Source organism: Argiope bruennichi, chromosome 9 (assembly GCF_947563725.1).
Source record: "Argiope bruennichi chromosome 9, qqArgBrue1.1, whole genome shotgun sequence".
NCBI classification, from domain to species: domain Eukaryota; kingdom Metazoa; phylum Arthropoda; class Arachnida; order Araneae; family Araneidae; genus Argiope; species Argiope bruennichi.
Window position 1 is genome coordinate 3,831,445 of NC_079159.1, and position 16,767 is coordinate 3,848,211.

Sequence of the window (16,767 nt, forward strand, 5' to 3'; positions counted from 1 at the left end):
CAACTGTTTTTTTTTTTTAAATTTAGTTTTATATTAATTCATATCTGTTGAAAATAGATTTTGTTTGTCTTAAAACAGTGATTTAATGATTACCGAGATTAAACATAAGGGTAACACTCAATTTCATTCCTAAGCTCAAAAAGTAAATCTTTCGTGGGCAAATAAAATATTATTTCATTATTGACGAACAAGAATACATACAAACAGCTGTTACAGCTTACCTTAGTTACATTAACATCCCATTTTAAAGCAACACTAAGACGATTTTGGGACGGATCTTGTAATTTTGGACCGCGATCAGATGTCGAGGATGACACCTGATCTGGCAGCCCCCTCTCCAAACTTTCACACCATATCAGCGGAGGACATTTGGCCCCAACGGATTTAACATGCATCAGACCCGCTTTACACGACGGTTCTTCGATGGAATCGGGTCCATCGAGGAACTGTCATGTAAAACGGGTTGTTACAGAGCACATGGACAAAATTCCAAGAGAAAATTTTAGAAGCAGTCACGATTAACAATTTATAAATAAAAAATTATCGCTTTAGTTTATTTTGAAGTTTTTTTAGTAATGAAAGTTCAAGTACTTAATTAATTGTTTCTCGAAATGTTTTTTAACCCGTTCTTATACTTTAGTATTTGTGAACAAAATTTGCAGTTTTAATATAAAAAAAACATATGAAGAAAAATCAACATTCGGCGCTATATAAAACTGTCTACTGCAATGTTATTGTTGATAATTCAATTTTAATTTAAAACATTTCAGATAATAAAAGGATTTTATTTTATTAGAGCTGCAAAAAGACGGAGCTGCAGATCATAAAGTTTTATAAAAAAAATTATGTTAAAAAATCACTGAAAGAATTTTAATCGTGGGTAATACCGAGTATATCATCTAGTATCTAGTTATTTAAAACAATATATTAATAATTCTATTATCTGAAATTGATTTGAGAAAAATATTTCTAGGAATCAATATGGAATTATCCAAAGGAAAAATCGAAAGGAAACTTCAAGGTAATTCACTGAAATTTTCAAAACTTTGCATTAGAAAAATCTTCTTTTCCGATTTTATTGTTTAATAACACGACAAACTCCTTCGCACTTCTCTGTAGATATGTGCCTCAAAGAGTTGAATGGTTTAAGGAAATACAAACTTATTTACATGGACGATGACAGCTTCGATCTTCGACCAACTGGTATACTTTTACTATTATTATAATATTTACTCACTGCCTGGTTACAATTAAATTTCTTTCAAAATTTAAAGAAAAAGTAAAAAATTGCGCAGAAATTTTTAAAAAGAGAAAATTGTGTAAGAAACATTAAAAAGTAATTTCAAGAGGTTTAAGTTATTTTAGGTAAATACATCGCCTCTAAGTTCTCTAATTAATTAGTATTCTAAGATGAGCTTTTGCCGTACTATTTATGCTTCCTTGCATTCATTATAACTTGATCTTTACTTTAGGGAGTAATGCCGGGTTTACATTCGGCCAGTTATAAGACGCCCAGTAGACAACGCATGCATCGAAAAGAACTGATTTATGCTTGCAACAATTTCATAACATAGATTCGGGTATTCCCTCCTAGTCTATAAATTGCCTTTTTGTCGTACCTGAATGTTTTCTTTTCTTTTGCGTATCGTATTAAAATGATGGATATTTACACAAAGAAGCATGGTAAAATAAAATAAAGAAAATGGTCGACATACTCTAAATTTGGAAAATTATAGAAAAAAAAATTCAAATAAAAACAACAACTTCGAATTAGAAAAAACAAAGAGCAAAGCATATCGGAATTAATCTATGATAAATTATCCTTTTTTTTTTTTTTTTTTTTTTTTTTACGCAAAGAAAAAAAAAAACCCTCCGCCAAGTACTACAAACGCATGCGCAGTAAGAAAAAAAATGCAATACAGTGGCATGTTGTTACCCCTTCGGGACAATTACTTACCAACGACCGAACAGCATTTTCCAACCTTTTTACGCGTGCTGTGCTTACTGACCGTCTTATAAATGGCCGAGTGTGAACCCGGCATAAGGAACTTCATTTAATTACAGAAGGAGACTTATTTTAAAAAAATTCTTTGCCGCTAATATAAAGAATGATCGTTTATAATAAAGTTTATAAATTTTAAATCTGTTGAATATTATATTTTATGTTTTGAATCTGTAAATTGTTTGCAGATAAATATATTTCTAACTTTCAAATTGATTCAAACTATTGAAAACCAAGTAATTTATTTAGTATTTATTCAGTGAGAAAAAGTAACAATTCAATTTTTACACTGAAAATAGTTTGAGTCTAATATCGTTGAAATCGTAATATATATTATAAATCATCCTTTTCTCTCTCGTATAAAAAGTGAACACCATAGCAGATTTATGACGGAAAATGTTATTAATGAAACAAGAAACGGCTGCTATTTCTCTTTTTGTCTGAAAGTAATTCAGTTCTTAATTAATAAAACTCATCAACAATTTTATGCATTAAATGATCATATTCTTAATTTTATTTGAAATACTAGCTGAATGGATGATACTTTTTTTTCACAGATACTGGAAAGCTAATGGCTAGATATTATCTTGCCTTTGAAACTATGAAGAGTTTCTCTACTTTAACTGGAAATGAAAATTTGCCCGAATTGGTATTACCTTCTTTCTTTCTCTCTTTCTCTCTCTCTCTCTTTTTTTAAAGGAAAAAGGAAATTGTGTTTAAAATAACAAATCAAGTATCTCCTTTTAAGGTAAATACATCCCATAATGCAACCTGGGATAGATTATTATGAAATTTTATTAGTTTTTTTTTAAAAAGGAAATGCAATATATTCATTTTTTTTTACCGTATTATTTCTCATTTTTCAAGAAATACATTATTTTTCTCCAAACCAACTATCAGCAACAACTCGTATTTCCAAAGTAGGTTGGCGGGCCGCACTTGCCGCAATCTAGGTATTATTTCAAGCGGTAAATAACAGAACAAACAGCATATGCTAATTTTTTTACAATTCAGTTTTTTGAGTCAAAAGTATCTATGGCATCAGCTACCTTTCTAATTATAGATCTCCTCTCATGGAATTTCTGGCTCTTCCCTATGTTTATCTAAAAATTGAACAGTCGAAGTGAATGTTAAGTTCTGTTTGGCAATACAATCTCTCGTTAAAATATACAATAATTAGAATTTAAGAAGATATAATTACACGGAACAAGATACGATGCATCAACTTATCAAAACGTATCAATACTACTTTGAGACATATAAAAATATAATGATACCTGACAACTATACAGAATAATTTCTCTTATTTTATTTTTTGAATAAAGTTTTGAAGTTAAATTTCTGTAGTGGTCAGACATTTCTTCTATATTTAAATTGTTTTCGATTCACCAGATGGCGTTTCTCAGAAATACATATCATGCTATATATATGTGTGATTTATGATTCTCACGTGATACGCAGATCAATGCTAGGCAAGTAAAGTTACAACAATTACATCTTGAAAGGCACTGGAAAAGCCAAAAGCCATAGAGCTTGGATAAAAACATTATATTTAACTTCGAGGAATTATGGAAGTAAAAATTGACAAAACTGAAAAGAAATGTAGATAATTTTAATGCACCATAAAGATAAAAATATTAATTATCAAAATTCAATTTTCTAAGAAAATTTTGTGAAATGCCGCGTAAATTAAGAATTTTTTTTAAATGGTTTCAAATATGATTGGCAAGACATATGTTTTGGGTTTCTACCTAAAATAAGACAATAAATATTCAATTTTTATTTTTCAGACGTTACATGAAATCAAAAGTCGAAAAGGTTTGATAAATTTACAGTATTTTAAATATACTTTTCCCTGATATTTGATGTTAAATAAATGCTTCATAATTCCTCCTATCTTTTACCTGAAGAGATTGTTCAAAATTATGTACTTAATGTGTGAACATATAAACAAAAAACCCAAAACAAAATTTATGAAAAACCATACTAAAAAGTAAACTCTTTTAGAGTCGAAAACTTTTAAAAGGAAGAAACACTATGTTTAGAGCACGATCTTTGTAACTCTTTATAAAGTCTTCAAATTTTTTTTTTTTTTTTTTTACTATTTAAACTTTATATTTCGCTTATTTAGTTGGTACTTAATGTGCCTAAGTTGTATTGTGTTTTGAAATGTGTTCTAGGATAAATAACTTTTCTTTTTGTCATTACCAAAATATAACGCCATCTTCTTTGTTTAGTTTATTTTGTTTAAAGCCATTTTTCTCTTGAAGAATAATTTTTAATTTTTATTTAAAAACTTTTTCCCCATTTTTTTTGTCTTATTTATATATATATTTTTTTCATGATTTTAAAAGTAATTTCACTGGAATAAGTAGGAAAAATGTGGTCAAAATTAAAATTTTTCTTCAAATACCTATATTCTCTTTCCTAGATATTGAATATAAAGAAAAATTAAAATTGAAATTGATCTTTGCATGTAACGAGTAAAATGTGACAATTTTATTCTACCAGCGGTAACTTAATAATAAAATCTGGAATGAATGAAAAAAAAAATGCAATTGCTATGTTTATTCTTTGCTATTGTGTTATAAATTTTTGTGATAAAGTGCAATGCAAATTTATTTTTTCAGCTCGCTTTGGTTTCTTCTAGTAAAGAATTCGAGGATATTCAGCTCAGAGTGAACGAGAAAAAATTCTTGAATGATCTTAACAAAAGTAAAACGACATCGATACGGTAAATTTGCTGTATTCATGGATATTTTATTATCGTTTATAATGTTCTGTAATCCTTTATCCTCTTTATTATAGATAAGTTCTCAAATTTACTTCCCAGTTTCTTATCCCACCATTTAAGCAATGAAAATCGTCAAAAAAAGAAATCACTCTTTTTCTGCTCAGCCCTGAAATTTCCATGGGTTTAAGCACTCATAAATGTAGTTCTTACTTCTCATTATTATTATAGCGTTGAATTACATCATACCATTATATCTTTCCATATAATAGCAAAAATCTGTTTCGATAGATTGACACCAAATTACCACACGAGCTTTCTTTAAATAGTAATTTTTAAAAAAATCCGTAGTTTGAGAGTTAAAACTAATTTTTTTCTAGCAAATTATTTTTTTCTGTAAATTTTAGATATTTGAAACTAAACATGCAACAATTGATAAAAATGACCATTCATTTAGTGCAATTTCAATGTAACAATGAAGTATAAGTTCGTTCCTGTTGAAGACATAAACGCATTAAATTAGAAAGAACTCACATTTCAAAATTAACTTCATTTAATGAAACCATTGCTTGTATTTCTTTGTTACTTTGAAACAAAATACCCTGTAAATATAGGGTAATATAAAGCAAAATTTTCATTTTTTTTGTTTACTTTTTTTATGATTAATAAATATAGAAATAGAAATGCAGTACTTAAACAAAAAAAAAAGTTAATTTAGAAAATCGAAATTGACAAACGGCTAAAATAGCCTCGATCAGTTAGTTCATAAAGATATGACCACTATGTGAACTCACATTTAATCTCACTTAATTTCTATCTTTTGACTGATATGCCGAATTTCTAAACATACCGAAGGGATAATTTGTTTTCTTTGACAAAAAAAGATTAACCACAAAACACATACACAAAAAAATCATTGTAAATAATTTAATTGTTTTTTTTTAGGTTTCCTCTTCAAGGAAAAATCAAAACAAGAGCAATGAAAATCAATTGGTATCATTACTTTACATTCTATAATTACAAAATAGATGATTGTTATCAGTAATTCAACTTTCTGAAATTGGCAACAAATTGTAATGGACACAACATTAATTCAAACAATATTTTATCAATTTTTTTTAAATAATATTTTTATTGATATCTATTTTCAGATATGTCGAACAAACAATTTTTTTTATTATTTTTTATTTATCTATTTAACAGAAAAGAGTTATATTAATAAGTTTTTAACATTTAGACCATATCAGTGTGTATTCGTCTGAAATTTTGTGCTATTAGAAAAATCGGCATATCTCTTCAGAGTTTAAATATTTAATTTTATTTATTGCAAAAATCTCATAGCAAATTCGAAGAAATAGAGCTACTTAAAAAATAATTCTCAGTTAAGGCTTGTAAGTCTGAAACGAACAAATGTATCGATTTAAACTAATTTTCTCTTATTTTTTAAATTAAACTAAAAAACCCTTTTTGAAGTTTTACTTTCTATTCTAAGTCACATTAAAAAAACGGTAAAAACTGTACTTTCTTAGCATTTTAACTTGTATTTGAATTGTATTACCTCAAAATTTTTGATATCAAAGCCTCGCGAATTAAATTTTTTTCCGAGACAAAGCACCATTGATGGAATCAATATTTAATCACTTAAAATGCCTAACTATCTAGAAAATATTGCCTCCGTTCAAGATGGTTTGCATAAAATATGTATAGCCACGAATGAGGGCAAAACTCATCGTTATAGTTAAATTCTAAGAATAGCTTCTAAATTCAATTCCGCAATAAATGTTTTCAAAACAGTTTGACTCAAGCAACGTTTGGATGTTTGCCTATTTCGGAGCCTGCTTTTAACCAAGACATAGCCAAAATATTCAGAAGTGGAATACGAGTCGCTCAATGTAAGTTTATAATTTTAATTAAGCTTTTCCAGATGTTTTAGTAATCACGTTTTGCATTAAAGCGGCACAGTACTCGGAAAAATCAAAAAATTTTATTGACTACTATGACAAACTGAGTGCTTTCTAAATGTTCCAGCAAAATTTTAGAGCTGTAGCTTTATTTTGTATTAAGTTATTGAAGCATTTTTGATGCATGAAAGGAGAGTAAACAATGTTGCCACGCCCAGTTTTCAGATTTAAACACCTGTAAAAGAAGTTCATTTGCCAAAAATATTGCCAATTTATTAACGGCTAGCATCAAATGAGCTATTAGAACGTTGTGTTCAGTGTACGACATAAAACTCTAATGAGACTCTCCAGATTGTCATTTGGGGTAAATGCTCAAAAGTTACAGCTGCATCGATCAAGCAGAATAGCAGAAATACGCATTTAATCAATTTTGATATGCGTATTAATTTTTTTAAAGGTGTTATAATCAAGATTTGAGAAATTTTGATCTTTTTTTAATTTTTTCTAAAATTTTCAATATACAAATGTAATATTTCAATAAATTTCAATAAATTTTACATTTTTCAACTTTAAACAATTTAGAGTAACTTGAATCGCATTTTGTAAAAGTTATAGGCAAAGTGAATAGATTTTATATTATGATTTAGATGAATCAAATCTTTAAAGGCATTTTTCTCCATGTTATATTTTTGCTTATATGCTACATTTCGAAAACCTAAGGCTTTCTTAAAAATGGAAGTAAAGGTGTGATTTTTTTTTTGATTGTTCAAAAATATATTTTTATAAAACTTAATATAGAATTAGCCTTAGGGTGTGTAGTAATTTTTTAAAAAGGTTCAAAGTCAGAATTTTTACATTTCTTTCATTTTTTTTTTTTGTGTGTGTGTGTTCTTTACAATAAAAATTATAAAAAAACTAAATACTGTTGGAAGGATGAAATCCATACTAAGTTCTATGTAGTACAAGGTGATCAAGAAATAACAGGAGGTGTTTGGAGCCCTGTAGCGTGTTATGTACTGGACGAAATATAACAAAATTTGGTCACCATACACATTAAAGTATGCGGTTTCGGTTTATCAAGAAAAAAAAAAGTATCAAAAAACGCCGATAGGAAAAATTCTATCGCTGCGAGCACATAATGCATTTAAAAAATGCATAGCTGCCAATGGAAACAATAAATAACAACACGCCAAATACTAATGAAAAACATTTATTAAAGCAACTTACAAATTTGACTCAAGGTGACCACCAGCCTGATGTTCCAATAATTGCATGCGGTAAACGAGATTTTCGACAGTGGCTCACAGCATATCGGCATTTATTCTTCTGATATGTAACGTTATTTGATTAAAGTTGGAATGTCAGGAACACAACACAACGCGTTTCAAGTAGCCCCACAACCAGAAATCGCAAGGATTCAAATCAGGGGACCTCGCAAGCCAATTCATGGGAAATGCTCGACTAATTATTCTAGCGTCTGTGAAATGTTGACGCAGAACATCATTCACCCGACGTCCGATGTGTTGTGGCGGACCATCTTGCATGAAATTTGTAGACTCGATACAATTTCTTTGCTGCAGTTGAGGTATCACAATGTTCTCGAGCGTATTGGCATACCTGTCGGAATTGACAGAACAAGTTACTAGTCCATTTCTACCAACTTCTTCATAAAAATGCGGGACGATGATAAAAGAAGCAGTGAATCCATACCAAACTGTGACTTTCGGCGAATGTAAGGGGATCTGTTGACCAACGTGTGGATTTGTGTCAGCCCAAATACGGCAGTTGTGTATCTTGATATCACCGTGCACGTGAAAGTGAACTTCATCGCTCCATAATATCTGCCACGGCTATTCGTCATCCATTTCTAATCGAGCCAAAAATCTCAAAGCAAACTCAAATCGGGTATTTCTGTCCCCTGAGAGCAATTCTTGAATGCGTGTTATCCTATACGGATGCAATTTCAGCATCTTACGCAATAACTTCTTCACCGTCGAAAACGGGATATCTGTTTGTCGTGATATTGAAAATGCACTCCTGGTACCCTGCTTATTAACTATCGCCTGATCCATAAGGCAGTTGCAACTTTTTTCTTCTTTATATTTTTATGTTTTGATATTTTTTTCGGTCTGGTTGAACACCAAGAATTTCTGTTTGAAATCTTTCAACCATTCTTCGTAAGTTAGTGATGGCCATCGGTCCTCTAAGTAACTGTTTTAACCACCGTATTCACTTAGAGCAGCACTGGCATTTTCATCCTACTGATAAAACAGCTTGACTAATAAGGCACGTTCACATAGTGACAAAGCCATCGATAGGCGAATTCTTGCAGAATGGTTTCAGTTCCCGTAACCCTTCCTTTTACCCTCGATATCGAGTCACAAAGTACCCGTATATGCAAAATACATAATAAAGATTTCGATCACAGCGCCAGAATTCCCCCTATCGGCGTTTTTTGGTACTATTTTTTTATATATATATAAATTGAAATTGCATTTTTTTATGTGTATGGTGGCCAAATTTTGTTGCATTTTGTCCAGTACATAACACTCTACAGGGCTCCAAACACCTCCTGTTATTTTTTGATCATCCTGTGCATTAATAGCTACCTGGGAAAAAATTGGAGAAAAATCTTCATATTTAAAAGTGTTTAGTGTTTAAAAAAGTGTTTTAAAAAAAAGACAAAATATTTTTTAAAAAACTTAAATTTAAAAAAAAATGTCAAATTATTTCAAAACAAATTTTAGGGGAGAGTTATAGAGTGCTATTTTACATAAAATAAAAGTAAAATATAATTTTGAGCCTTAAAATTTAAAAGAAAAATTTTTGAGGTACCGTGTTACCTTAATGTCATCAAAATAAAAAAAAACAATAATAAAATAATGAATAAATAAACAATAACAATGATAAAATAAAAAATAATAAATAAATTCAGAATTTGGTTAACAGAATTTTTTGATATTTCAAATGGTTCTTAAACACTTCTTTTTACTAATTATTATAGATATAATAATTTTGCTTCCATAGAAACCAAATTCGTTACCTTAATTTTTAAAATATTGATATAGACATAATTTTGGAATTTTCTCTCGTGATGATAAAAGATATTTGTCTCATAATCAGTGAGATGAGCAGTAATAGTTCGAAATTATGAATTCCAGATAATAATTAAGTTTCAACAGCAGCTGTTCTTTTATACGTACATTCAAATTTAAAACATATCTGGAAGCACTGAAGGGAAGTTGGTATAATACTAAATATTTAGATCTACATTTATCAAACCAATTCATTAAAAAAATTGTCTTTTGTTTCTGGTTCTTCTCACCGATTAATTTATTAACACTGTCAACGCTACCGAAGCTACCTCAAATACAATGGTTTATTTTTATGTTCAGGTTTGGCAGAATATCTGACATTTGATACCAAAGGTTTTTCGATTCTATACAATGCCGTTCTGCTAGCTAAGTGTTTCAAGGCTCGATTGTGGGAAAACTCCAAGCACGTGGCCAGACAACTCGACAAAATAGGTACCTTTTTGTATCCATGGAATGATACATTTTGCATCCATGTCCTCTTGTATACCTTTTTGTATCCATTTTTCTATTCGATGCATGTATATGTGCATGTAAAATGACAAATATAATCGTTACAAAACAGAGCATATAAATATATAAAAATAGAATTGAAAGTTTCCTGGTATTCATTTGTTTAATTATTAATTAAATCTTATACTCAATTTTTATTCACTTTTAGTATACTTCTTTATATTGCTGTATCTCGGAGCTTATGAGACAGTTATCATTTTGCAGTCTAAATTTTAAATATGTCGATTCAATTAAAGAAATAAGGTGTCAGTTTTCGTTTTTCTTTAAGAATTTATCAATGTAAGAGGTAAATTATTGTTGATTTAAAAGTTCCAATTTAATGTATCATTTTCTGACTCTATTTTATTTCCAATTTTAACCTTTTTTTTGTTTTTTTTTTGTTAAAAGAATGAAGTTATTTCCATTTTTTATCACCACTTGTGATAAGTAGTCCCCTGGTTACTTTTCATTTAAATTTTATTTATTCGCCTTTGTCACAAGATTAATACTCAGGCATATTGATAAAGGTCAAAACAGTGGAAAGCACTACTGTAAACGTTAGATTTGAAAGATTTTAAAGCTTTTACTGTCAAGTTTCCTAAATATATATGACCTTGGCTGATATATGACCCTTCATTTAAACACTGCCAATTTTGTAACATTAACATCCTTTCCTTTTTTAGGATTTAATGAATAGATTAATTTTGACTATTAATTATTATGCAGTGTTCTGGTCTTATTAAGTATAAAAAACCTGAGAGACCAAATTTTGCTCGTCATTTTTTTTCCCTTATAGAACGTGTTTTTTCAGTGCAAATATTTAGATTCGAATCTCATTTGAATATTTTTCAATCTTACCTACATATGGACTGGTCATTTAAATACATAAAAAACATGAATACACTTAGTTTAACATGTCATTCGAATTGGTTGACACAATAATTGCATTGTTGCTATTAGATGTGAGCCGAACTTATTCGTATTCGGATAATGTCTTATAGCCCCATCTCACAACATTTTTAGGTATCTGCAGGTTATCATCAGATGGCAACACCGCAAGTGCCACAAAAATGTATGAGATGGCGCTGTATGACAGTGTCAGGGTGAGAGCAGATAGAAAAAGGCTCTAATAGTTAGTTATAAAAAAATATGTGTGTGTGTGTAAAATCGCGTTTCTTCTGGGAAGATATCTATATAGATAAATTTTAAAAGCAAAACTTTATTTAAATATCAAATTTGATCCAAATCGTTAGAGCCGTTTCCCAAATACACGAAATAAATTTGCATATATATACAAGAACTATTCATTTAAGGTTATAAGATTTTGAAATTGATTTTATTTTATTGCATTTTAAAATATACGTATATTTTTATATTTTAATAGGTGTTACATTGTCCACTGTACTAGTCAACGCAGGTATTAGTTCTTTTGAAAGTTTGGCGAACACAAATCCCAGGGAACTCGAGCTGGTGAGATAACTGGTTTAGAATAAATCTCACTTTTTGCATACAAATAAATGTTACATTAATTTCAGGACTTGCATTGACTTACTTTCTATCAATGAATACAAGTTAAGTAATTTTTTATTTTATTTATTTATTATTATTATTATTATTATTTTAGTTTTAGTTTTCATATAATAACTTAGATAAACCAGTCCAAATAAAAAAAGAAAGAATTTTTTGCATTTATCTTTTATAAAACAAGATTCGCTTCCATATCTCTTTTCTACAAATATTTGAAAATTATTTCATTAGTTTTCTCTTGAAAGAATATATACGTTTTTATAACGGTATTAAAATTATTCTCCTAAAACAATATAAAAAGAATAAACAAAAATTTCTGATTTCAACGTCAAAGGATTGTTTAACCCATTAATACGATTAAATACCGTTACCAGCATAAATTATAATGTTTTTCAAACTGGAAAGCAGCAAATATGTACATGGAAGAGATCAGACCTCTTCAAAAAGACTTTAAGTCTGGAGAAATGGTTACCCGCACAGTGAATGAAAGGGGGTCGGCTGTACTGAAAATATTTTTTTTTCAAACGAAAATTGTCACCATAAATAATAATTCTTTTTATGGCTAAAGTCTAAAAAAAAATCAGAATTAAAGATAAGCTTATTTGAGTAAGAGATATTATCTTATTCTAGATCCTGAACCGGAATCCTCCTTTTGGTTCCATTTTGATTGATAACGTTAAACATTTACCTAATTATGGAATCGAAGCTGAACAGGTAAGACATGCTGTTTTTTACTCTTATCTTTGATTTTTTTTTTCTCATTTGTGGGCGATATTTTAATTATTATTTTGCACCTTTAAAAACTCAAGGACACTATTTATTTTACTAGAATTGGTAATCTTGTTTTTTCATCAAGGTGTTCAGAAATCTAAAATAAGTGAAAACAGCTGAATAATAAGAAACTCAAAAAATACAATGGAATCTCATCCAATCGAGAACGATTCTGAACTAATTAAAAATTTAAAACTGCTGTCAATAGTTTCACTTTCTTATTTTGTTCATCATTTGTAGCAAACAAGTAAAACTGGCAACACAAATTCTATGGTTTTTGGGATCCTTACTGATCCTTCATTAACTTTTGTACAATGAATGAGAAAGTGATAACGAACAATGTGAAATGGTGGACAATAAAACAGTTCAGCTTATTAATAACTTAAACAAAACTGAAGAACAGTTAAATTAGATTAGCAATCTTGAAATGATTCATAAGCATTGAAAAATGCTTTAAAACACCTCTTTTTATCTTGAAATGGAAGATATCATGAAGGACATTATTTTATACCACAATATATTCTTTTTCTTTTTTTATTATCCAGCATACCCACTTATCCAATTATGTTCATGCAAATAATTGAAACACTACTGAAGCAGCGCAAATATTCTTAGCCAATTCGTTATTTGCATTATTCTCGCAAAGTAAACTAAACTAGAAATTGAACTTTAATCTTACTAATTTAAATCTTTTCACTTGCAGATTTCACAAATATCTGTTTGTATATAATTGCCAACTATTTAATTTTTTTCTTATTTTTCCAATTTAATTTGCGTGATATTTTCTTTAGGAATCAACAATAATTGAACGTAAATTATAAGGCTGGTATGATTGTCTTTCAACTAACTTTCATTTCTTAATAATTAAATTAGAAATTTGAGGATTACTTCCTTGAGGAAATTTTTTCAATTTTCATCCAACCCCTTTATTAAAAAAATTAAATTGTGTTTTTATTATTTAGAATAGAATTAAGTTCCTGCAGAAATTTTGTTTATCAATACAACAGAATCATAGCTAGTCATTCTTGAGGAAACCCCTTGTCTTTCTATAACTAGATAAGATGACTTCACGCAAAAAGTAGCAATTCAAAAATTACGAATTTGAAGCTCGTGAATTGTAAAAACAAAAAGAAATATTTATAAAAATAGACAAGATTATCTCATTAAATTGAAATAATTAAAATAAAGGCATTGAATTTATAATATAGATTCTAAACATATTTTCATGACTGACTTTGTTCATCGGATTTGATGGCTACTAAAAAATTCAATTCAATAATTTGTGTAACTTGGTTATAATGACTTCCTGAAAAAAATATTTTTAAATTTCAATTTTGATAGACATATATTTAATATTATTTTAGAAGCCATACGTCTCAATTTTATTTCGTCATGCACTTCCCTAATCTTCTCTCTATATCTTTACATAACTAAATATATCTCTAGAAAGAGCAGCAGTATTTGAAAATGTGCATACTTTAAAAATTCTTGACCCTGCTTGCTTTCAAAATTAAACCTTATTTTTAAGTATAACAGAGTTTCAAAACTTTTACAAGGATAGGTAGAAAAGTTTCCGACCTAAAAAGAAAAAAAAATTATGTTTGATGATTTTTGAGCGTAGTTCCCTTCGAAAGATATACAGTTTCTCTAATGGTACGGCAATGCTTGGACCCTTTCTCTTTAAGAGCTTTCGTCTCAAAGATTTCAAAGTAGGTATATGGCGCTGAAATGACTTTGGTATCAAACAGAATTTCCTTCTAGTCAGAATTTTTTCATGTTGGGGAAGAGGCTGTACTCCAAGGGTACCTACATACGTGGAGAATAGGGAGCATGAAGAAGAATTCCAAATTTCAGTTCATGAAGTTTTACCATCACAATGACAGCCTTGTGGGCGGGAGCACTACACTTGTTAAACAGAATGTTCTTCTTGGCCTTCTTAAATAAGAATGTATTTTATCTAAAAGATTATCATAATATTCAGCACAGATAGTCCTACCTTTTTCTAGATAATCCAACTATAAAGTTTCCTTAGCGCCTCCAAAAACTGTTGCCATAATCTTTCCAGCTAATGGCATACTTTTTGCTTTATTAGTGCTGATTCGTCCTTCGCTCCCACTGTTTTGATTGTTACTGGGTCTCTGGAGTATAGTGATGAATCCATGTCTCATCTACAATAACAAAACGCCGCAAAAAAAAAAAAAAAAAAAGATGGGTTTGAATTTTAAACATTGTTCCGATATCGTCATTTACAGCAATTTTTGATCCAAAGTCAGCAAACGCGGCACCCAATTTGCTGACAACTTTCTCATACTCAAATATTGGTTAAAATATGATGTGATCGCTCTTTGAGTACACCAAGAGACCCAGCAACCTCTGAATCGGCGATCATTCATAATATTTTTGTGAACTTTTTTAACGATTTCATGTGTAGAGACTGCTTTTGGTCTTCCAGAACACCCCGCTTTCGGAGTGCTTGTATGACTACGTTTAAAATCTGCAACCCATGTCTTAACAGTTGTGAATGAAGGAGCAGATTCCCCCTGTCTAGTATCTAACTCAGCTGTAATATCTGATAATATCTTGAAATAAGCCTTTTATCAAAAAATATTTTATCACAGCTCGCACTTCATTTTTCTTCATACTGGGCTAAAAACAAAAGAAGAGCATTTTAAAAAAGCACAGTATAAAAACATCCAAACACAAATATTTTGGAAATACGCAAGAAGTATTAAACAAAGATGGCACTGTAGTGCCTTAGTCTAAGTAACTCTAGAAGTGTCACCTCTAGGACAGGCTTTTCATCCTACCCACGTATTAAGAACAATTAAGAATTACAGCCGATGCTTGAAATATAAAAAGAAAAAGAAGCCTTCATTCACAACTATATGAGTTTTTTTATCAGGATTTATATAATGAATTGATAGAGTTTCAGGGCTTTTTCTTTAAAATACAAATTTACATACGATTTTTTATTAAAAATATGTAAGATCTTGAGTCAAATTCTTCGAATAAATATGACCAATGTAGAAAATATTTTGTTGAATTATTGTGCCCTGAAACAATTCATAATCGGGAAATCTTATTTCCTCAGAGTTTCAGTAACAAAAGTGCTTGTGCTTCCATTTGCATCAACGTATTCATCCGTAACAGAGATGACTTGCTGGAAAGAAGAACCACTTACGACCACCATGGATGCACTTTGTTGGTAGGCAACGAGGACAACAATATCATACTGATTAAGAAAATCAAGTGAGTTGCTTTCAGAACAAAGATGCGAAGATTATTATCAACTTATAATGCTTTCTAGTAATGATACATATCGTACTCTAACATAATTTCAAACAATAATAACTTTCAAAGAAGCTATTATTGTTTTTTTTTTTTTTTTTTTTTTCATTCTGTATAAAAAAATCAATTCACTATTAAGAGAGATTTCATTAAATATTTGCAATATTTTGCCTTAATCAAAGCGAAAATTTTATTTTATTGATTTGAAAATTAAGGACAGCGATCCTCTTCAAGTGAATATTTTCAGGAAAATATTTCATTGCACAGAATTTATTAAATTTAATTTTTACTCCAATTATTAAATATCGTTATCAACGAGCTCGAAGTGCCATTTGTTATGTAATCGGTGGATTCAATTATACGAAGTGGACTTGTCGCATATTGAATGTGCTGTTGGAAGCGATGAAAGAAGAAATATGTAGATATTTTAAGAAGTGGAAATAATTCATTTGTTTTCCTCGTTTTCGAACTAATTTCAAAATGACAACATCTGTTCTTAATAGATCAAGAGTAGTTTCAAAAAAGAAACTTCAATCTGACAGATATTATTGACTCATAATTTTAAGGGGACAGGGGACTTTAAAATAAGCAAAAATGGGCAGACACATGAAATATTATTTATATCGCTTCCTCCAAAAAATATATGTTTCTGTTCAACTGAAATAGTGTTATAAAATATATTGTTCAATAAAATGAATATCTCAAAAGCCAAGATTGAAAAATCACATTTTAATTACTATCCTTAAAATGCTATTGTAATGAGATTTAAATATATTTGAAACATTCCAAGTGTCTTCATTTTTGAAGAAATTAAAGGGAATTGATAATAAAGATTCCTGTTAAACATTAAAAGCAAATAAGGAAGGCATTTTATTTTTTGAGTTGTTTTAGATAGTTAATGGTCAATTTTAGTTCCGAAAAGCCTAAACTTCTTATGAAAATTCAGTAAAGTGTAGATAAATA

The 16,767-nt window shown here is 29.4% G+C and overlaps 1 protein-coding gene across 1 annotated transcript in view; it reads left to right on the plus strand.

Annotated features, from left to right (window-relative positions):
• Nucleotides 1-16,767, plus strand: part of LOC129983945 (probable ATP-dependent DNA helicase HFM1) — a 68,703-nt gene that overhangs the window by 35,372 nt on the left and 16,564 nt on the right. The window contains exons 14-23 of the mRNA XM_056093677.1: nucleotides 974-1,021; nucleotides 1,120-1,203; nucleotides 2,560-2,651; nucleotides 4,633-4,736; nucleotides 5,679-5,726; nucleotides 6,528-6,625; nucleotides 10,030-10,161; nucleotides 11,603-11,688; nucleotides 12,376-12,459; nucleotides 15,608-15,765. Coding sequence (XP_055949652.1) covers nucleotides 974-1,021; nucleotides 1,120-1,203; nucleotides 2,560-2,651; nucleotides 4,633-4,736; nucleotides 5,679-5,726; nucleotides 6,528-6,625; nucleotides 10,030-10,161; nucleotides 11,603-11,688; nucleotides 12,376-12,459; nucleotides 15,608-15,765 — 934 coding nt within the window. The remainder of the gene's footprint in view (nucleotides 1-973; nucleotides 1,022-1,119; nucleotides 1,204-2,559; nucleotides 2,652-4,632; nucleotides 4,737-5,678; nucleotides 5,727-6,527; nucleotides 6,626-10,029; nucleotides 10,162-11,602; nucleotides 11,689-12,375; nucleotides 12,460-15,607; nucleotides 15,766-16,767) is intronic.